The sequence below is a fragment of the Falco peregrinus genome, chromosome 11, assembly GCF_023634155.1.
Source record: "Falco peregrinus isolate bFalPer1 chromosome 11, bFalPer1.pri, whole genome shotgun sequence".
In the NCBI taxonomy this organism is placed as follows: Eukaryota; Metazoa; Chordata; class Aves; order Falconiformes; family Falconidae; genus Falco; species Falco peregrinus.
In genome coordinates this window covers 29,228,144-29,252,061 of record NC_073731.1, presented here as the reverse complement: position 1 = coordinate 29,252,061, position 23,918 = coordinate 29,228,144, and the positions used below count along the sequence as shown (strand labels likewise).

General features: G+C 41.3%; 1 protein-coding gene across 1 annotated transcript in view; it reads right to left on the bottom strand.

The window, feature by feature from the left end:
* Nucleotides 1-23,918, bottom strand: part of ALK (ALK receptor tyrosine kinase) — a 281,164-nt gene that overhangs the window by 64,597 nt on the left and 192,649 nt on the right. The window contains exons 6-8 of the mRNA XM_055816565.1: nt 10,970-11,101; nt 2,959-3,090; nt 1,396-1,496 (exon numbers count right to left, since the gene is read on the bottom strand). Of these exons, the coding sequence (XP_055672540.1) occupies nt 1,396-1,496; nt 2,959-3,090; nt 10,970-11,101 (365 nt within the window). The remainder of the gene's footprint in view (nt 1-1,395; nt 1,497-2,958; nt 3,091-10,969; nt 11,102-23,918) is intronic.

Genomic DNA, 23,918 nt, shown 5'->3' with positions numbered 1-23,918 from the left:
TGAGCAGATGAAATACATGGCAGCTTCTCCCCCGATGGCAAGTTTAATTATTTGCACTGTTGTATACACAAGAAAAAAAAATATACACATATTGGGAAATCATTCACTCTGATTCCTGTGTCAGGTGGATTATGAAAAACACTCGCTCTTGCTGGTCCACAGCAGAACAAGGTCTTAAAATATTCAGAACCTGCATATGCCTTTGTCACAGAAGGGAGGGAAAACAAGGTGGAATGTATTTCCTAAAGGAAGACGACATGAATATATCAAGCAAGCAAAACCAGATATACTTTGCTGTATGAACTGAGATATCCAACAGAAGTGAACCAAACCAAACTGTAAGCCAAAGAAACTCCATCTTCTATGTACTTTCATTCCAGAGGACTTTCTAATGCATCCCTTCTTGGCCTTTCTGCATTTTAAGATCACTGGAACAGGGAGAATCTGATTCTTTTGTCTGTTCAGTGCTCAACCAGCAAACAACAAACTGTGCTTTGCTGGGATCAATTTTCTCAAATCCCTCCGCTCCAAGATCCGGGCACTGACATGACATTTCAGGGTGACCATTCAAGATGTGAAACGCTCTAAGTCACTAGCCACGGTTCAAAGTCGTAAGTCACAAATAAATCCTATCAGTGATAAGATAATCTGTGAAGCTACAGACTAAAGTAAAAAGATGCAGGCAGGTCATCTTTCTGTAAGGTGCAGTTTTAGGGTTACGTACAACTGACTCAGAAATGACAACCACGTGCAAGGTTGCCTGGCAAGCCTTGATATCCTTGCTTAAGTTGATGTCTTACGACTGTCAATAGCTTTTCTGCTTGAATACAAACCTGTGAAGCTGGTTCCATTCTTACACGACTTTATCTCTGCTGCTGCTTACTTCAGTGCTCCTATGAACAAGGCCTGCATGAGGCTTGGTAGGTTTGATGTGCAGCGTGATGAAGACCTGCTAGCTCGGATCCCAGCTATACGAGGAAAGCATGCACCATATTTACTGAGCAGCTTGGGAACAGTCCCGAAGCCTATTCTTTCTTGGATCTTGCAAACACAATGTTGGTTCATGCAGTAAGCTTCTTCCTCTTTGTGTGTATGTAATGCTGGCTGCCCTACCCCTAGAGCACATACACCTAATTATGAAGATTGTAATATATCATGTGAGGCCATAGAATGAGGACAGGATACACCAAGCTTTTCAGAGCACATTTGGTGGCATTTCAAGCAGATAAGCATATCTTTCCCCTGCACACAGGGGCATTAAATAATTATATTTTATAGATAAGCCATCAGAGAAAGCGGTTGATGTGCTATTGACCTAGTGCCTATATTTGAAAACCAGAGTGAGACACACAAAAAAGCTCTGTAAATCGCAGAAGGAAAGAAAACATGACTTGCCTCACAGGGGGAGTTCCTCAAAGGAGCTGGAAATACAGTGCTGGTCATGACAGTGTTTGTTACTGCTGGTGCTTTGCTGGTGTTAAGGAGGAGCACAGAACCTGGATAAAAGAGAGGAAGAAGGTCAAACTGCAGCACTCCCCTTCTGGTTTCAGGGTTTGTGAAACCTCCCCGAACCTATGTCACCTGGCTCCTATTACAGCAGAATGCTTTTTCAATTTATTAGGGATGCAGCTTCACCTACCCAACAAACATATTTGGGAAACACATGGAAGGAGTCTGTCTGCCTTCCCCCTACACCTATCTTCTGTTGCACCATGACGTCAAATTTATCCTCATTGCAAGGCTGAACAGCAAAAATTTATCTTTTATGAATTAAAAGTAACTTGGAAGAGAATATTTATCTCGGTCAAAACCAAACCAAAATACAGCTATGGCAAAACACCACCAGAGTAACGCAGCTGGAGGCCTCTTTGCTCCTTTAGTTGTTGTAACAGGAGGAACACAGGCAGTAATAACACTAGGGTTTTTCCTTGGCAGCTCTGCATGAAAAGGTGTGTATTTGCACTATTTCAGCTCTGCCCTCCAGCTCAGGAGAATATTGCTGCTTAGAGCCCAGTTATTTGGGCTTTCACTGAAATTGCCTCTGCAGCATAAGACAAATAGTGAATCAGCAGCACTTGCCAGCTCCCCACAGTACCCTCTCTTTCTGGCTCTTTGCTGTGCTGCCTATGCCTTCATCAGTTTGTGGTCTGTGACACTGTGGGCTAAGCCATCAGATGACATAAACCAGAATAGCTGCACTGTAGCCTACACCAGTTCATGCCAAAGTAGAGAATCTCACTCTTCATGTTTAACTCTGGATCTAAAGCAATATTGAGATTATACACAATTAACTCTGCTGTTATTACTGTATCACTTTAGATGCCCTGTGTCTCAGCAACAAAAGCCTCCAACGATTCACATTACTGCGCTAGGAAAAAGCTTATCCTGGCAGGTAGCCTGTTTGCCAAAACTTAACCAGCAGTAGTTCAGTGCCCAAAGTATAAACCTTCACTGGTTTGTATGAGAAGGATTAGAAACGAACAACTGGGATTTGGATAGGGGAACAAAGTACACAGCAATTATACATAGAAGTGGGTATCTCGAGGGATAATGGAGCAAAGAGAAGGAAAACAAGGACGTGAGCAGGGGAAAAAGGAGTACTGAGAAGCAGAGGAAGTAAATAGGAAAAACAAATTAAAAACCAGCTCAGTATGGAGGAGGGTCATGCAGAGGAACACTTGGTGTGAAGTTGTTTAGAAAGGGTCAAGTTCTGTATCTGGTCAATCTTGGAGACCTGGGGTACCGCTCTGCACCCTCAAGACAGGAAGTGAGCAGGACAGACTTCTGCTCAAAGCAGTTACAGTAGAGAGATGCCTTTTGCTCCACTGGAGGCTGAGCATGTAAGTACACTGGGAAACATGCCTTGTGTTTTATTCCCTCTCCCCACTGTTTGTGTATCTTGTATCTTTTTTGCACTCTGCTGTTCATTCTATGCACTTACTATTTACTGTCACACACCTTCTATTGAAGGAAAACGGTTGTGCTCCGGGCTTCCAATTTGCCATGGAGAAGGATGGGATGCAGAGGAGCCCTGCCTCCAGCCACAGTCCTCTTCTTCAAATGAACAGTAAAAGCCAGAGGGAAGCTTTTCTGCAAGAGGGAAAGACACACATACACACAGAAGAACCCAGGTGAGCTGAGCAGGAGCATCCTGGGCACACAGAGGAGCTGCATTGATTATTCTGACCCAGTTTACCCAGGGCATGCAGGCACCCCCAAAGCTACTCGGTCCTTGTGTGGAGTCATGTGTGTGCCTGACCACGGGGAAGGTGGTGGCAAGGGAAACAACCCCCCCAGGCTGCGACTAAGTGAATCCCCCATGCTTTGACAAACCCCAGTGAAAGGACACATCTCTGTATACACTAAGGGGGTCTCCTAAATACTTGGTCTCTACAGCTCCACGGGTATAAACCCACTCAAATTTGCATATTGGAGATGGCTTTCCTAAACACTGTTCCGCAGCCCCACAGAACAAAATGTTGGAGAGGGGTAAGTTCCTAACATGATTCCTCTCCCTCACAGTCTAGGGTCTCTAGTGAGCCCAGCTCAGCAACATGACCTCCTCTCTGTGAGTGCTGATGCAGTCTCAGGTACAGCACTGAATCCTTTTGTGCCTCTTTTTGCACAGTTTTTGCACCTGTGAATCTGTTTGGCGAGATGAATGGACAAAAAGAGGATAGTTTATTTTAAGCCATACTTCCAGGTTTTGAAGCCCACTCATTCCGTCACTGGCTTAGGATTTCGGGCAAGTTTCCAGCTGCGAACAATAAAGATACACTAGCTTTTTGCCTTTAAATTAACTAGTTTTAAAGTAATAGTCATCTCATTCAAAGCAGAAGGTAACTCTTACCTTCCATCTCCTTCTCCTACCTACATTGCAAGTTCTTACAAAGGGTGCAAAGTACTACTCCTTTTGCCCTGATCCATATACTTATATTGCCATACATAAACAACATCTACTTGGCCATGAATCACTCATTTATTTCAAAACTCATGAAATATTTTTCCCCACCAGCCTCAATAAAGCCTCCCTCTCTCCTCCCTAGTTTCTACTGCTCTCTAGTTCTACCTTTGCACTTCTCCAGCATGTGGACAGATTCTGAACTTACTAAGTAATATTGGCAGAAAAGGGACCTTGTAAAATGCCACCCAAAATCACTACAACTACAGCATGATTTTCACTTTCAGTGAATCACCCCTGATCCTTAATACAGACTCTGTGCCCAGGGTGCAGCTGACAGCCCTGCCAGGTACCAGAAGGCTTCCTGGTAATCAAAGGGCACAAACTGGGTCTTATGGGGAAAAGGGTAGAGCACAGAGCTAGGCTGAGTGGAAAAGGGGCCCTTTTATTACAGAGTTACATTAGGTATTAAAGAAGAGCAACCAGTCATTTTACCCTGCTATACAGACTAAACAGTCCTTGGGGTTGGCAGTGCAAAGCCCCTGAACACGCTTGCTCAGTGGGGGTGGTCCTTCTTCCAATAAACTGGAAAAACTGCTGTAACAAACAGATGTAGCTGTAAAAGGGATGGTGATATTCTTGACTTCTCACAGTTTTACAGGACTGCGTACTCAAATCTGTACTAAAAAACAGTTTAGCCCATCTTTGTTTTCTCCTTCTCTGTTCCCCTAAACTTGCCTTAAATCAATTTTGGGGGGGTTTGTTGTGGGTTGTTGGGTTTTTTTCCTTCTTTTTTTTGAAAGAAAGGAAAATTATACAAGAAAACTGTTTAAAAGTACAAGGTAAAAATATCATAAACTTCCATATCCAGGATATCAGTTTTCCATTTCAACTGCTTATTAAAATCAGAGTAAAAATTTCTTCACTTACAAAATGTAGGACAGACTACAAACTCGCAAAGCAAGAGAACCTGCTGGTTGGGTGACACTGGCAATTTCATTAGCTTCTCTAGTGAGAAAAGGAGGCTCCTAAATTCAGATTTTGTTGTAACTATCAAAAATTTTTCCCTCTGAAATTTTCTAGCTATAAAATTTCTGTCAGACACTGAGGCTCCAGTACTCAAACTGGAGATCACTCAAAATATCTAAATATCGGTAGAGCTCCTGGCTGAGATTGCAGGTCAACCAAATACCTGCTCACAGGGCCTCAGCTCTGACTTGCACACCTCAAAAGGCAAGCCACTGTCAGTGGCAGATGCACCTGCTCCTTGGTTTACCCTGAGAAAACAGCTGGGGAACACCGCAACTGCAGCACCTAGACCAGAAATACTTGGTTTTCTAGAAGCTTGAATCATAACTCACTTCATAGAGGAAACTGAAACAAATCTTACATCTCTGGCTTTTTAGTAGGGCCAAATTTGCACTTGGAACCTGACATGGAGGTGAGAGCCATGTTTTACTGCTATTTTCTTCAAGCACCCAAATCTGTTATGAAAAGATCAAAACTTGTACTGGAGTTAAGGCTTTTCCAAGTTTTTCCTTTTAAAAATCTCCAAATTCATTCAGCCTGGTCTTTAAATATGAAGCCGTTAAGCAGAGAGTTGCTTCCTTGTGTTTTACTCCTCTACAGAACTTGATTATATTTCATTGTGCAGACTGAGGCTGGGATCCAAAGAAAATGACAAATTATAATGTGTCCTGAATTCCTACTGAAACAGCTTGGCTCGGTGTCCAACTGAATTCATTTCACGGCCATACGCTATCTAGGATGATGTAAACAAGTCAGAGCGGCAGGAGGAGTCATCTAAGCAGCAATCCCTGCCTGGAGGCCAGAAAAAGCTCACTGCTGATGAAGAAGGGCATCAATAAGAAGCTATTACTTTCCCAGAAAATTTCATTCCTCCTCCACAAATTAATTTTTTATGAATTTTCAGATGTCCCATGCACTTTGGATACATTTTCTCTGCTACTCTTTCTTACTTTGGATACATACAGCACCTACGATTCCAAGTATTGCTATTCCACAAAGACCTCTTTGGCTAGCGCTTCCCTTCGATGTGTACTTCTCGATTTTCTGAATGTTTGTAATTCAAACTCACTTAGTGCAGACACTGCGCTGATGAGGGAAAACTAATCTGACTTCATTGGAAAATCAAGTAAATGAGGAGGCAGGAGTTACGCCTATTGGAACCTGCCATGTTGAATATTATCATTAGTGACAAAAATATCAAAAGATTTAGACCTTACTAAGATTAAGAGGCAGCCTGTAGAAATGGTACGGAGAATAGAGTAATCCAGTGAGACTGGAGCACTGTAAGAATGTAAGACACTCTTTGAGCGACAAGGTAGAGAAAAGCTGTAGGATGTTAAACTTGTTTCTAAGCAAATTATTTTCAAGTCTTCAGAATGAATTACCATTCAAGCAAAATCTACATAGGTTCAAATATTATTTTTTTTTGTTAACTCAGATTTTTCATCCTTTAATAGCAAGAAAAAATTAGCAACTGGAATGATATATGAAGCAGATGGAGCAGGCTCTTGATTCAACACTAGGTTTAAATCAACCAGATACTACAGTTTAAAATTTTGGATGAAATTTCAGACTGGTATTATAAAGGAGACAAACATAACATAAAAGACTACTCTGGTATGTGTGAACCTTTATCAAATTTAGGAGGAAATCTCAGAAGCCAAGTGGATCAGCTATTCAAACAATTTAAAGAAGCACATAAATCTTAAACATGAGCTTTTTTCAAGGGCTGCCTCTACGCTAGCAAAGTGGTCAGCCAAATCCTACCAAAAATGAAGCATAAAAAGGGAAAATACTTTTCAAAAGTTGACAAAGAGTTACCCTTTAAAGCCAGAAGGCTTTGCTGAACTCAGAACTGCCAGGGGTTACAATTTGTTGCTGTAAGTACAGCTTTTGATCAAGAAAGGGGCAAAAGGATTAGTGTATGCAAGACAGGAACCTTAAGAGAGCCCAGCATGGCAACAGGTTGCTATTTCACCATTTTGCTTGCAGGGAAACTGCTGGGCTCTATCTATCACTAGGATATAAATTAATCCAGTGGTTTCTTCATGCATTTTTGCCTGGAAAGTAAACTGGCCCCTGCAGAATTAATTATCTATGCTTTTTTGGTCACTTGCTCATGTTATTACAAATTCAAGTTTTATAGGTTCCTACCCTAGCTGCCATCTGGTATTTTGACAGATGCGTGCTCCCCCAACCACACAGGACAGCCTGAGTCTCTCCTTTCATGAACCAGAGACTAGGCCTCCTTATCTCAACTGGTAATGTGTTCAACATCCTTAAATATCCAATGAGGCAAAGAGTGAAAATTACCCTTACAACCCAGTCGTTATGAGATTGATTTGAAAGATGGAGGACATTACTTTCAATCCCCATTCCAGGTAAAATTTATAAAATGTGGAAGAGCACCCCTGGAAAGACTTGAGTGATCATTTTCTTCTGAATTAGACCAGAACTCCAGACCACAACCTTAGAAATTCTGCATGGAAATAGGAAATATGGGTTCAAATTCGCTTAGGCAGAAGAAAGAATCAGTCCTGGGTGAATCCTCTAAGTTCTTGGTCTCTAGATAATAAATATACTATCAGGACCTCCATTCTTTTTAATTTTTTATATTGGGGTTTGTTTTTTTTTCATATAGCCATTACTTTCTTAACACACTTTGACTGATTAACCAGTATTTTCCCAGGCTGATTTTTTTTTTGTGTGTGAATTTGAGAAAGAAAGTAAAATAATTTTGGACTAGCCAAAAGTATATGCACCTTTTTCTTTTAAGTAAAATTTTTATTTTTTGCCCAGACTTGCTGCCCTGCAACATAAGATTACTGAACCAAAATCCAAGCTATCATTAACTAAAAAGAGAAGTAGAAAACTACTGAAACAAATCCTCCCTTTTTGTAAACCACAGCTCTGCCAATCTGTATTAATAAATGATTTGAGTTTTCATCTCTGTCTTATACCATACCAGGGATATCACATATGTGACTACTACAATAAGACGAAAAATGTTATTCTTTTGCAATAAGTTATAATCCATAAAAGCTTGAATTCACTAACAGAGACAAAAGACTGCAACCATCTGAAGACTTAACAGGTGTCTGCAAAGTGTGCTTCTGCAAAGTATCTTGCAGTGTGGCACTTCCATCAGCCTGTTAAATCTGTACGTCTGATCCCAAATCAACACAGTTCGGCATCTAATTCCGCATCTGCCTCTTTGAAGCTGTCTTTCGCTCCTGCAAGAATATTTGATTATGACTCAAACAGCAACATGCTTTTCTCTAGGGGTCATCCCTCTCTGATTTTACACTCTACACAGACTAATTGATTGCATGCAGAACAAGCACCGTGACATTTCATTGGCCATTAATAAGTAAAGAGATGTTAACAAACAGCAGGCATTAGGGAGATTTTGTTTTGAGCTAAGGAAGGAACAAAAATCAAATGAATAGTAAGAAAAAGGAAAAAAAAAAAAAAGAATTGGTAACTGCACAGCTAAAAGACTGTGAAAGGAAAAAACCCCACAACCCAATACTTCCTTGAAGCTCAAAGATAGAAGACTTTGGTTAATGGTAATTTTAAAAGCTCTCCCCTCAATTTTGCGCACAGCTACATCTTTTTCTGACAGCTCTTTTATATAAGCAGAAGCATTTGGGAACCCCCTTTCTCTGCTTTATCTATTTGAATCACTTTTTGCCACACTTGCAAAAAACTGATGAAAACATCCGTGTTGCTCAGGAGTAAAATGACAACTCAAATGCTGAAAGATGACATATGTTTTGTGTTAGGCTGCCATGCAGATGTAGTAACTGACATCCAAAACATTAGATCATTTCTCTGTTTTGTGTAAGAAGTCTTATGCCAAAAATAGTCAACACAGTAAAGAGGCAAAAGCAGAGAAATCAGCCATAGAACTGAGCAGGCTTGTAAGTGGCTAAGCAGACATACCCACAAGCTCAGCCCTTGCTAAGGCAAGCCAGCCTTTTTTGTTGCTTGGGTGGAAGATGGTGCTTTTTGGGGCTTTTGGCTGGGAGTAAAAACACTCATTCCTGGTACCTGTGGTCGAATACAAGCCATGTGGTCTTCTCCTGAAGCCAGGGAGTGACACTGCTAAACAGGCAGTTAAATGTCTTCTGCTTTTTGCATTTTCTCATTTACATTCTCAGCAGATTCTTTGCTGACACAACGGTAAGAGCTATACTGCTTTGCGCAAGTAGCTACGGATGAATGCTGCATGGAGGGAGAAAAGGCTACCAACCCAGCCTCTGCGGATGATGTATGTGAGAGGGGGACTGGTCACTTTATCAGCCGGCTCACCATGGGATACAGGGTGGCAGCTAGGGGCAGAAGCAGAGCCAGCTTCCTGATATGCGAGTATGGACTGACACCAGCCACAGGTGCACCCAATGTTTGAAAATAACAGGTAAGCATCTTTCTCTGGACCTACCCCACCCTCTGGTGGTACTCAGTCTGCATCCATGAACAGCTCTGCTGCTCCCGCTGGTATAGACAGGATTACCCTCACAAGGCAGAGCCATTTATAGTAGACAGATACAACAGGACATATAGTTAATGGTAAATAATATGCTTCTCTGCTTCCAATGAAATGAAAATGCATTCAACCTACTCATTATCATAATTTACTAGTTTTCTTTAATTAAAGTGTAGAACACAACAGAAATAGCATCATGAGGTTTTAGAGCTGTTTTAAAGCTCTTAGGCAAAAAGGTTCCAGTACTTCTAATATGGAACATTACTGGTTCTAAGGAGCTGCAAGGCTGCAGTGATGACACTGTTCCTATGAAAGTGAATTTAATATTCACTGTGTTGTTAATGGATATAATTTCAAATATATATGTAACAATGTCTAATGTGATGGAGAAGTGTATCATTTCAAGCTTTTAACTAGCTTACTGGATGATCTCAGGTAAAACCACTGTTCTCCACACCAGTAAAATCTGGTACTTTATTTCTTTATTGGCAGCAAAGAACTGGAATTTGCTAGATGACGTGTGTCACTCTTAAGTTTATGATAGAAACAGCAAAAGTCTGTTAGTGTGCACATTACCTCTGTCAACACAGCTTATTTGAATTGCCTTACCCAGATTCTCCCCTGCTCTAGCTGCAACATGTGAAAACTAAACTGAGAATAATTGCCTTTTCTATTCCAAAGGCTTTTGCTGGTACTGGTATTTTGGACAGGGAACACGTTTTTTGCATACCAAATCAATACAGCTCTGTCAACAAAAGTCCACAGGCTAGATCAGCTGTGACACATACACTTTAAACTAGTAAACGAACTCTCGATGATTATTTTGCTTGATATATTTGCCATGCGGATAACCATACGACTGACTTCTAACTGTCTGTAGACTGGCAAAGGGGAAGATGCTGGAGGTAGAACATGCAGAGGTACAGGAAGAGAGGTAAGGCATCTTCAAGACGGTTAAAGGAAGTTCCTAAAGTATCTAGGTTACACAGCACAATTACAAAGTATTCAGGCACAGGAAGTTTTCAGAAACTCAGGCTGCTATCTGTCTTCTGCTGTATGTTATTAGACTACTGACTGCTGAAGAGAGGATAGAAAACCAGAGGGAGTACAAGACACAGGAGCTGGTCAAAGGCAAGCTACTGGCTCTTCTCATTTTTCATCTTAGAAGTTTTCTCCTTCCTCTCCCTTCTGCCACATGCTATGCTACATTTTGATTAAAGCCTCTTAACAAACCACACATTTTGTAATTCTGTAAGGCACCTAGCTATTCAGGCTGTACTTCCTTTGGTTTTTTGATCAGGAGTTTGGAAGAGATGAAGCGCTAAGAGCATCTTAAGAATCTGCTGCAGAACTAATGCAGATGAGTACAGGAACATATCAAATGGTCTGCTCTAGGCAGACATCCAGAGAAACTGCATGTGTTATGGAGGATACTGGTCTTTTGATAGTATCAAATTAGTCTATTAGAGCTAAAGTCTTAGGCATTAAAATTCAAAACAACCAATATTTTTGGAAAAGGAAGATGCAGCCTAGGGCTTTGGATTACTCACTGCACATATCTCCCTCATCTTCTCCCTCGGCGCAGTCCCTGATGAAGTCACATGCCTGCCCCAGCCCGATGGCCGTCCCATTCCAGCAGCTGAAGGAACCCTCCAGAGCCATTTTTGAGCCAGAAGCAGATCCTAGAGAAAAAGAAAACAAAACCCACTTCAGATTACTGAATTGCCATCCTCTCAACCAACAGGTCATGGGATCCTGGATAACACTGAAGGTGAGAACATCTTGTGAAATCCCCTCAATCCAATAATTACTTGATAAAGTCATTATTTTATTTTCTTTGACCTGTTCAATCTTCTCAACTACCTAATGGTCCACCTGACAGAGAATTTCATTTCCCCAGGCATTTCTAGTAACTTGGAAGGCATCTCTGACCCTCAAAAAGAGGGTTGAAATCCTGCAGCCTGCTCTGTGGTACTTCTCAAAAAAACCACAATACACATGATAGATTTTTAATTGTGTGTAAATTTACTGCTAGACTGACAGTCCTGAAGACTGACATCCTCTTTGTCCAGCCCAGGAATAACATGGCTACAGGGTCTGGAAGGAACGCAAGCTTTCATCGTGCCTTCCTGTCAATTACCTATGTATTACCTATGACTTGGGTGTACCACATAGTCATATGCTCTCTGCAAGACAGCTAACAGTCTGCTCTTGGCTTCTACTTTTCTTTCTCTTCTATACCCACTCCCCTCCCCTTGAGTCAGGGAGCCTACAGCAGGCTATATCTACCAAGATACAAGAATCACTAATTCATTTTACCTAAATTAGGCAGCAAAAGGCAGCTAGCAATGTGGAAAGGAGCCAACTCTTATGAAATGAGGTTGCTGAACATTACAATTAGAGCCCAGTATCATCCATTCAGAAATGATCCAGAGTACTTGTCCCTTAGCATTGTCCTTTTCTGGAGGCACTTAATTCCCCTGACAGCTGAGAAGTCAGAGATCATCCAGACTGACGGGTATCATTTTCCTTACTGCAGGAATTGTCTCATCCCGAGCCCTGTGATTGTGGCCAAGTGAGATACTTAGGACAAGGGTGATTTTTGGTTTTTTGGGGTTGTTTTTTTTGGGGGGGTGGGTGGGGTGGGGTTGTTTTGTTGTTTTTGTTTTTTTTAAGAAACACGTGCTCTAGATCAGCCACCTGAAGGAGGAGGCAGGAATTAGTTCAGCAACACCCTACAGTCAGTATGTATGGAGAAGGCTAAGTCTGGGACGTGCCAGAGTTCCTTCCACAAAAATCTGGGTGTAGGTGCAATTCACCAAAACCATCCTGACTCTGCAGAGATGTTGCTTTCAGCCACTACTCCTAGAAGGAAAGCCTAGAAGTATGAAGAGATCGGTGCTGTGAATTCCCCACTGCAACAACCCTGTCTCATATTGAATGGGTAAATGCTCAAGATTAAACCAAAGCCTCTGGGCAGACTGAGCCATTGTTTGCCTAACTCATCCGTGCTTGCTAAACAGCACAGCTACATCATGTTCTCTGGTACTACAGGGAGTTGGGAATCACTGGTGATTCAATTAGATGTGCACTTGATACTTTTATTTATATTGCCTGCCAAAACTAAAAATTAATGAAGCATGTAGGAAAACAACCACTATTTCTCTTCAAGCTTATTTTATGGCGCAAATCAATTCAGGAGTGGGGGGAATACATGCCAAACCTTTTTAATAAAGGACCCCAGCTCCTGAAAAGGGTGCTCCTGTGTTGTTGTCAGCTTGATTTTTTTGACTGCCTTAGAGCAATTCTGGCTTGCTGCATACAGACTGCACAGTGCCCTTGCATTTCAGTCAGGGTCAAGGCATGACTGCAGAGGAGAGCTTTGCAGAAAAAATATATCAAGTAACTCAGAGCCAGTTACTGACAATTTCTGTGGGCCCCTTGGTAAGGGTTCAAGGCAACGAGGAGGTATCTTCTGTGGCTTTGTCGTGCTCCTTGCAAAAACGCACTCCCAGGGACACTGCTGAGAGCTTTCCCTATGTTCGATGCAAAGCTCTGCATGTGCCACAAGCCAGACACAGCGGGCTCAGGTCTGTGCAAATGGACGCTAGAAAGCTGTAAGGAGGACCCTGGTAACTCAGTAGGTGATCCCTTCTCTTAGGGGTGTGCAATGAACCTGTATGGCACCATGTTGCTGGAAGTACAACCTAAAGAAAAGTTGAGACATGTCCTAGAGCGCTTCCATCAGGTCAGTAACATCATGACACTTAAATATCTTTTAAGTCCTACTCAGATTCAGAATTACTTTTGTCTCTCTTAATTTCCTCACAGATGGTTTTGAACCCCACGTTTATTAGTCATGCCCCCCCCCCCCCCCACTTTTATCCACAATCTTTTCAGCAATGTCCATGTTTTATCCTAGCAGCTGCTGGGATACCATAGGCAGAGATTCAGAGGGTGGGTTATTGTAGGCAATGGAGTTGTTGTGTTTACTCAGTTCATTATAACTTCATAACGGCACTCAGTTTTCCAAGCACATGACTGAATTAACACTAATTATAATGGAACCAAGGCATTCAAGAGCACCTACTGTCTTCCCAGGTGTTACTGCTGCAGCCCAGGAACACAAATCTCCTGAAGTCAACTGGCTGTAGTATATAAAGTAGTCATTTGCAACTAGACATCAAGCAATTCCGGGAGCTTTTCCTCCAAAACAAAGCAGCAGATTTGCATGCTCATTCATCTCTGTGGAGACGGGGCTTGAATTAGCTCAGATTTGCATTAGACGTGTATATACATGCTCCTGGTATAGGTTAGAGAACACAAATAGCAAAGCTGCAGCCTGGGGAATGGCTGGGCTCTGTGACAATGCATGCTTTATTCCTGTCTCCTGTTTGCTTGCTTACTGTGTGCACAAAGGCAAAACAAATTGGATAAAGGAGATGATTAACCAGTAAAACAAACAGATAACCAAAAAAGCCCAAATACAAATGACCCTTTTAATGGGCCACTTGATGCAGATGTTTGCATCCAAGCTCAAGGAAACTTAATTTTTAATTAAAATACTTTGTAACAAAAATAGACATTTGATCTTTTCATTTCCCAGCCCTAATGACTCCTGGCAAGGTGAGCCAGAATGCCCTGGATCACTGAGCGAAGTGGCCTAAACTCACACAGGGAAGATGTGTAAGGCAAGGAAAATGAATAGTATCAAATAAGTATCAAAGTAAAATTTGTGGGAGACATCCTTTATATTTACAGCAGTGTTTATGTAGCCAGTGGCATCCATAAATTATAGCAGTCATTAAGCTGTACCACGGCTGGCTTGCAGCCTTATAAATCATTATTTAAACAGCAACATTAAACAAATGGCATTTCAGGCTCTAAATTGAAAGGAGAAACAAACAACTCCTTGGGGAACAAGTGCTGAGTTTGTACCTCATAGGTCCTGCTTCTGAACACAGCTCAGCCTTGGCAGCGGTCAAATCCAGTACCAGACCCTGGCCACAAATGACAGCCCGGACTCCGGACTGCCCACGCTTTCGGCCTTGGTTTCCACAGAGCAGGATGGAAAAGGGAAGATCATGTGCCTTGGCCTAATGCAGGACAAGCAGCTTGCTGCTCAGACCGTGGGGCCAAAGGGGATGCATTTCACTTTTCAGCAGATTTTCTCCAACTTCGGTTGCCTCTTCTCTCTGACCCCCTGCCTCGACCAGCAGAGAAATCGAAGTGTGCCGGCAGGCTTTGGGGAATCTGTCTCGGAGGAATGTGGCCAGAGAGACTGTGATGTTTAGACACTGCACAATGGGAACCTTCAACTGCCACCACACTTGGCCAGGTGGGACAGAAGACTGAAACTCTTCCAGGCATGCACAAAGATATCCCTTATCTTGCAAACTTGCTACGCTGCTAATTATCATGCAGGATTAATCAAGCTGAACATAATTATACCTCGACATGTTACATTCAGCTTCTTGGGCCATAATTTTTAATGCTACCAAAAGCTTTTGGGACCAATACAGTCAGGTTAAGCCCTCCCATTCAGCACATATTAAAACAAGAGCTTAACAGCAGACTACTTGGTGGTTGTTCAAAAACTCTGTCATTTGTACTCTACACAAAAAGGTAAACACAAATTACAAAGACCTGAGATGAACATGCACCCTTGTGTACATTCTACCAACAAGCAGCTGCTCTCTGAGCTATCCCTGAGGAACCTGGCTGGGCACAACTCAATTGACTCCAGTGGATCTCAAGGCAAGACCCTGTATATACACAAGGTGAAAAACTTGCTTTTTTAATTGCTTGTACGTAGTAAGAAATACCTATCCATGGAAATCCACCATGCTTACCTCACTATATGTGCTACCTCTCAAAAAAACCCCCACTTTCCTACTATTTAATTACACTTCTTAAAAAATTCTTCTAACTGGCTAGTGCTGCAGTCCAATGTTACGCCACTAAATGCCACTAAAATCAGGGATTATGCAACCTCACTGACAATGCCTATCTGTCAGAAGTGTTTCTCATTAACTTCTCAATTTTATCTGCTCCTCCTTTAGTTTGAGTTCAAGGTTTTGACTCAGACATATTTAAAAAGACAGTACATGGGAGATTTAAAGGTTGCATGAAAAAGAAAAGTTGCTGCCTAGCTATAAAAGGATAGTAAGAATTCTGGGGAGTCTGTGATTACTGATTTTTCTATGCCTTGCCATTTCTGATGGGCACATCATTTCCTCAGTCTTCATCTCCAGCCCTCCAGCCTTTTAGCAGTGCAGGCAGTTGAAAGCTGCTTGGTTCACTTGGTGCTAAGGATAGCCATATTCCAGGACAAAGTGAATTTTCTACTGATATGAGTCATTAATACCCCTGCTTTCACCATTACAGAAGCTGGAAAGTATGAAATAAAGAAGTTAGGAAAGTGAAAGAAGAGAAAAATGAGTTCATGTTTAAGAGAATTGAAGCCATCCTTGGCTAACGGCCATTAAACTCCCAACATGATATAGGGCAGATCACAGAAATTAAAACTTTCACAGCAAGCTACACTGCCCTCAATTTCCAGGCACCTACCCCAGGACACCCGTATTCAGATCTGCAGAGAAGTCAAGTGGTCGCAGCTGCAAATGAGACCAGTGAGAGAGATACCTGGAAAACACAATGCCCTCAATAAACACTTGGGAAAAGATTGGACTCCAGGTTTCTCATGCCAGGCAGTCAAAATTAGTCAACACTCCATAATTTCTGACTTTAATCTTTGTAACAGCATTGTTACTGTTACTGTCATTGCCTAAGGATGCAAGCGAAGCCACATTTGTAGGAGGAGGTGATCTCTTTTTATTAGACTGCCTGATACAGGCAGAAAAAGCAGCCCATGTTTGCATATGCCTGAAAGCTTGCCCATTTTCCAAGTTACATAAATTGGTTTTAATCTTCTTATTTCACTGTCTATACACAAAATGGGAATAAGCTCATCACACAGAGCTCTGTGATGTTCATTTCATTAACATTTGTAAGGAACTAAGATGATAACTAAGATATTACGGTAACAGAGCCATGAGAAAAACTGTAAGGAAATTATTTACTCTGTCTTCTCAGTGCAGTTTGAATAATTTACACTATAAAATGAACAGGGCCATATATTTGATGATGGCAGGACAGAGGATAGTAACTTCCCATTGAGGGAGCACACCCTGCCCTGCATGCTAAGGGCGAGGCATTCCCATAGTGAGCTACTCCTAAGGCAAGAAATCTTGCTCATTAGACCACATGGAAACAGAATTTTCATTTCACAGAAAATGTCAACATTTCAAAATGTATCTAACCATAAAATAAAAGAAATCCCCATTTCCCACAGAAGTTTCAAAACAATTCTGGATTGAAAGTACTGACTTAGGAGGTTTCTAGACATAACTCAATATTATCATAAACCCAAGAAATCTGAAAACATCAATTCAGATGAAGATAAAATGTTGGGCAGGAAACACAAGTGGAAACTTGCTGGTTTGGAATTCACTCACGCCCAGTAATTCAGCCAGCTCAGTTCTAACGTGCTGCCCCTCTCTGCTGCTGCTGTTTCAAAGTAGGGATGTTATGCTTAGCATACAAATTTTAAAACATCTGCTCCTTCAGCCTTGCCTAATGCCAGTACGATTGCTTACACCGAAGAAAGCTTCATTGCACACCCGAGAAGCCGGCACTTGTTCACTGCCACGTTTCAGTCACATGAACTTTCTATGGAGCTGTACAGCATTCAGACCAGCCAGGCCCCCTGAGTTCTCTGGGAAAGGCTTTTGACCAGGTCTAGTTACTTTTTCTACTTTTTGATTGAATGACTTTCCAACATTAATGTTGGTGCCATGTAGCTTTCCTGAATTTAGAGCAACAACTAGCTTCCTTAAACCTATAATGAAATAAGAATGTGGAATAAGAAAGTTAGCTATGTTTCACACTTTCTCATTTTTCAATTAGGAAAGTTGACTGAGGATCTAATATTTAACTTCATAGCTCCTGAGACAGCAAATAATTGCTGAGTGCAATAAATAACATGATGTTTTCTCCTATTCATCTTGCACAAACTCTACTTGCTTTTTTGTTTTTGTTAGGGCTCATGGTAACATATGTATTTTTTTTCTGTGATTTGCTTACCAATAAATAAGCAGCTCCAACAGCACATCCAAATATTAACAGTAAGCAAGTAAACAGCAGCAGTGAATTTTACAAAGGAAGTGTGATTTTCCAGGCGTGCAATACCTACATATTCTGCAGTATCTGCAAAAATTGAAAAGGGCCAAAAGACACGGAAAACACTTATTCCCAAACACCTATTCACAGACATAGGACTTCTTTTTAAATTTCATCTCACACAGCAGATTTTTAAGGTTTTCCTTCCTAAATATGAACATCTTGACTTAGAACAATACAATGGGATAGAGTAATTTTATTAAAATCCCAAATCTCATTTCTTTTGGCTGCTTTTTGTTGCCCTTGTTTCAATATCAGATTGCATTTGCTATTTGATTCCTTTTTCTCCCAGATACCATTGCATCTTTGTAAGATTAAAAAAGAACCAACAACAAAACTAAACAACTCCCTGTTCAGCTTTCACACCTCTCCTAAAAGCAGTGATTACTATATTTGTAAGACAAAGCAACTGGTTGAAAAAAGACCAAAATTATTTTCTCTGGTTTCCTGTGAATTTTTCAAAATACAAACCTTGGAGAGGGAAAATAAAAAGCTCCAGCCTCTATTATTAGTTCTGCCATTCCCATCAGACCTCCCTGGGTCTGAACAGGCTCGCACACCAGCCCTTATCAGCTAGCAACCTCACCCACGGGAAACACTGGCCAGACTGATTGCTAGCTCACTGGAAGATGAATGCTGCTTGCCACATGTGGCAGACGCTGACAAAATCATCAGCTGGGTAAGATCTCTAAACTTATTTATAGACAAAGGAGCAGATTTAACATGGGTCCACTCAACATCAGACATAGAACTGCATATGAAATAAAACGCTACTGGAGAAAGGACATAAAAATAGTGCTTCCAAAATTCAAGCATGTCTCTTGGGTAAACTATAAGAGCTGATAAGACAGGAAATACGTGAAATTTTCTATATTTTGCTTCTTAGAAGGCTTGGTTCAAATCCACTTTCAATTATTAAAGGAAGTTTTATATTCACCTGTTCAAGTACCACAGTTCCAAGTCCAACCAACACTGCCACTATGCACAGTGGATTTTTTTCAATTCTCCATTCTTAAAAACACCACCACCACCACAACAAAACACCAAAAAAACAGCCAAACTGAGGTACATATCAAACAATTTCATTTACTTAAATGAGACTGTAAAATCCCCAAACCAGACTAACTCTCTGGCTGCTGTTGCAACCTCTACCAGTTGGACTGAAATTGCCCAGATGCAAGAAAAAAGCCACAAAAAGGAGAGCCTGGAGAAGATTGCTTGGCTCAAGAGCTGATTCCATGCAGGTCAGCTATAACCTCTCTCTGAACCCTGCAATAGCAGTAACTCAGTAATCTCTCAGTCATGCACTTTTAGCACTGCCAAAACAGTCAACAGAGGTATATTTGTATGCCTAGCCACGAAAAACACAAATAGAGGTATGACACCTAATTGTATTCAAACATCATTTTAGATAGGAATCATACTTTTCGTTTCTAAAATGCAATTCTGCTTCTATAACTGTTTAAAGCAGTATCTCTCCTTTCGCTGTCAGCAGTATTAAATTAAGGTTTATGGCCTTACTGCAGATCAGTTGCTGGGGGAAATGGGTGGAATATCACAAATCAGCACAATCACAAGCATGCATATGTGTCCCTTTCAGCAGGGTGCAGTGATGCATCCTCACAGCCCAGCCAAATGCTTTACTGCGCAAAGCAGTGGCCCCACAGTAGAAGAGCAATAGTTGTTCCAGGTAGAAGCAGAAGCTTGCTGGAGAGGACAGGTTCATGTTGTGCCACTCCCCACTGTGCCATCCTCTGCGAAACCGTGCTTCTGCAAGTGCAACAAATTGCTGCCAAGCTGATTTTCACTTCGTTCAAAACCTGAGCAACAATACCTCAAAAACTCAAAGCATAAGCAAAATGAAATTGCACGCAAGTGCTTGCTGCGAGGGAAAGCAATAGTATTGTTGACACATAACAGGTTTGCCACTGGAAGGGAGTTAATGCAGACGAAGGCTATCCAGCTTCCAGTTCTAGGGAAGCAGAAGGGTACACTGCCGCGTTACCCTGCCTCCCCACATCCCTCAGTATCAGTATGTTGGTGGATGCGGTGACTCACTGGTGACTCTTCCAGCTGAATGCACTGAAAACTGCCTACATCTCGGTGCTCTGAAGCCAGCCCAAAGGGATGGAGAAGTAGCAGTTCTTGCTCTGGTGTATCAGGCTGTGCTTCAAGGACTTGCTACACTTGAATGAAATTATCCCAGGAGCAAAGCCGCTGAAGGTCAGTGGCCCTCAACATCAAAAAAAAAAGCCTTGAGAAGGACTACTTGCTGGGGTCCGTGTCTCTGCTGGAGGATCTCTGCTAACCCTTGAACGTATGGAAGACTTATGAATTGGGAATGCTTACAGAAAAAAAACACGCAATGTCAGCGAAGAACACAGTGATTATCTCTGTGTAAGCCAAGGTACGTACTGAAGATATTAGGGAAAAAAACACAAGAAGGGGTGACATTACAATTCCAAGGCAATCACCCAGGTTTCAGGCAGTCTCTCTACTGTCTTGTGGCACGCTAAAAGAAACTTTGGTTAATGATTTCCATGCAAGATCTCTTTCCCAAACTGAGAAATATATATAAATATGCTAAGGTGCAGAGAGAACTGTAAGGGTTGACCGGTATCATTACTCAGAGCTAGCATGCCCTCAGGATGAGATGCCTGTGGGTTGCTAGCCACAGTAGAATAGCTAGGCAAACGTTAAATAATATTAAAATAGTTTTTAAATTATTTTTAATACTGTCATAGGAATCTTAATAAAACAGTTGCTATATGTTTTTATTGATATTTATATGATATTATGACACGTTTCTCTCTATGACTCTAGGATTTTTTTAAAGTTCTTTACTCTTCCCTGAGCAGACTGTGCAATCAAACTCTCGGAAGATTTTACAGAACTAGTCAGAACTAACAGTAATTTCTTTTACAGTTCTCATCTTCAAATTTGGCACCATGAAATCTATGCCAACCTAAAATATCCCTACATATCCACTTTTTCGACAGGCTTTTTGTTGAGTGCAAGCTCCCCTTTGAGGTTCTTCCAACCCCCCTTCCCCTCATTTTGCTGATTCAGACGGCCATTAATTAATCTCTTAACTATTGTCAGCAATATTATTAAGTTCTCACAAATTTGCTACTGCTACTTTTAGGTAAAATGCTTCTCCCAAATGGGAAGGTTTCAGTAAAGTGCAACACCTTGTTGACTTTAGATAAATCTATTCATACAGTGCAAATGCATCTCTTCCTGGCAGACAAATCCTTTATAACTAAATCCCTTATAACTGTCAAACAATTATTATACAAAATAGAGAAGTAGGAGGACACACTGCTTACGGCTCATTCTTCATCAAGACCTAGCAACCAAACATTTGGGTACAAAACAAGTAATAAAAAGAGACTATGAAACAGGGGTTGCTAGTCCCACTGCAAAGTAAATGGGGCTAGTCTGGTTTTGTAGCAAACAGGGGTAGTACGCTACCATGAATAATTACGGAAAGGTCCAGAAGGAGGTACAGAGCACATGGAAACGACATACAGAACCGTACCCTGACATACACGCATAGTATTCTGACTTATTTGGAATCAAAAAATAATTAGGCATGTAAGGAACTAAGAAAAGAGAAATATAAACCAGTTTAAGGAAATAATGAAATTCTGTATACCCTCCACCAAAGATCCACTGGATTGTGGTGAAATTTCAAAGGAGATGGTGGAAAAAAACCCATCAGCTTAGGAGAGGGTTACAGTTAACAAGCTGTACTGCACAGGACTTGCCCAACAGCACGAACACAGAGAACAATAAAAAAGAAACAACAGAATTTTCTTTTGGACATAAAATGGACTAGGAGAGACCTAAAAGGTACTTTACATTTACATGTGTCTACACTTGATCCTGAAGCATCAATCTAAAAGACCTAAATCTAAAAAATTAAATTAACTTTAATTTTTGCATGCATTTCATCAAGTCTTGTCTCTGAGCGGCAACCATCTTAGGGAGGTCAGCCATCTTAGGGAACACAAACTCTTTCTAGTTTTTGCTGTGATCCACTGGCCGCTCCGTATTCCTCTCCGTGGTATAGTTAACTTATACCAAGTGCAAAGGTGTTAGATACCCACTATGTATTTTTTTACAAAGAGAACAGTTACAATTCCTGCCTTCCAGCCCTCCTGGGGCTTTAACTTAATGGGATGTGGACGCAGCTCACCAGCTATAATGGATGTCACTGGCCAGCTACTCGCATCACTGCAGTACCTCAAGGCCTGGAACGTAACCTGTAGTGCACAGGGAATCTATATTCAGAAAGTTTAGTGAAATACTATCAGCAAAACCAACTGCCCTGGAATTTGTACTTAAACCAGGAAAATGCCTTGCCTCCTTTTTCAGGATTTCTTGACAAACAGCAGTAGGCCTCTAATGCGGCAGCAGTTATAGTAAAGGCTTTCAGCTCCGCTTTGACCATACCCTTCCTTCCCATCCCACAGGTAATTACCACTGCTTTTAAGGAAGCAATACAATTTTAAACAATCTGTCAATGAGGTATCACAAAGACGATAAAAGCGCCTTGCCCTAGCATCTCCTACAGATAAAATCAATGACCCACTGTCCCACAGGTGGTTACACAGCAGAAAGCTTAGCGGTCTTTGTGTCCGTGTCTTCATGGGCAACAGCCACTGCATTTTCTGAAAAGTTTTCAACAGAACAGTAGGAGAGTTAAGCAAAACAAGGCCTGGCAAAGACAGGGCAGGAAATCCAAGTTATTGCCCCCCTGCGCATGAAGCAGTTTCAGCACAGTCGGTAGCAGTTAAAATTTTCTCCATGCTGCAAGAACTTATCCATCCTACATCTGGTTTACCTCCCTCTCCCGTTCAGTCCAATGACAATCCTGCTGGGAAGGTCTCTGGACAATTTTGTTCGTCTCTGCTAGCAAAAAGTAGAAGTGAAAGTATCTCACAGCAGTCATTAGGTCTCTTCCAGGTAGACCATGACGTACCAGCTCAACCAGTGTATTCGTAGAAATAAAAAACCTGGCATCCTTTACCCAATATGTAACAAAATGAAGAAAGAATTAAATATCTAGGGACCAAGCACAAAACAGGCAAAACACAGCAGCCCAGCATCATTTTTTGAGGTACCTCAAATCATTTGAGCTACTCCGCTCCATCTGCATGTGCAACGGCCTTGAACTGCTGGCAAATCACCTTCAGAAATGCTGCCTATCAAATACGGAATCTGATGGTCAGGATTTCCAAATTGGCTCTTACTCTGTGACCTTGGATGAGTCTCTTTACTTCTTCAAGCTACCATCTCGCTGCCCATGACATAAAGAAAGAGCACTTTGTGGGGGATATGTGGCCTCACGATTGTTTAGAACTAGCACTATGCGAATAGCATAGTTTTGTTAGCACAGGAAAAAAAATAATCTCATTTTTAAGAGCTATCTAAAATGAAAATGTCCCCTGCAGAAGAAAAATGTTTGCTCAGCATTACTCCAAAAGATTTTATTTGACCTGAAATAAAATACTGGTTAGCTCCAGGTAACTTGCTATTGTTCAAAATGTCTTTCATTTCAGATATTTCATCTTTTCTTCACGGCTTTTAACACAGTTTCAAAAAAAAAAAAATATCCCACCCTAAAGTCCAGGGAAAAGGCGTTAAAATTTAGTTTCTTGCTTTTTTTTTTTTTTTTTTTTTTTTGTGAAAACACTAAGTTTGACCAGAATTTTGAATAGCTTTGTCCCACTAAGTTGCATTTTTAACAATCTTAGAATAAAAATGGAGATGTTGCTTACCCTTGTGTAACACATGGAGGCTCTCAAGTGAAAGGCTATACCGAGTGTATCACTAAATGCTAATCAGAAGCACAGAGGATGACAGAATCACTTGAGTCATTACCACATGCGAGCACAGCATCTGTCTGAGGAAGCCCTGGGTCATTTCAGCTTGGTCCTGTCCCCTGAAATCTACTCACTCAGCCAGTGCACCAAAGCGACAACTTACTACCATGTTAGCACTGACAGGACTGACAGCATTCTCTCAGTTTGGCATGCATTAAAATGTGCAAACATTAGCAAAACACAGATTTAACTGAGGGAATCTCAGATTTGGAAAGTAGTGAAAAACAGCCGTGGAGCCTGAAGAGTTTCACATGAGCACTATGGAGGTATCACGCTGCTCTTGCTTTCTCACTGAGAAGCAGGTGGAAAACAGTTAACATATACTCAAAGTTAAAAATTTCACTGACAATTAGGGTGACAGATTAAA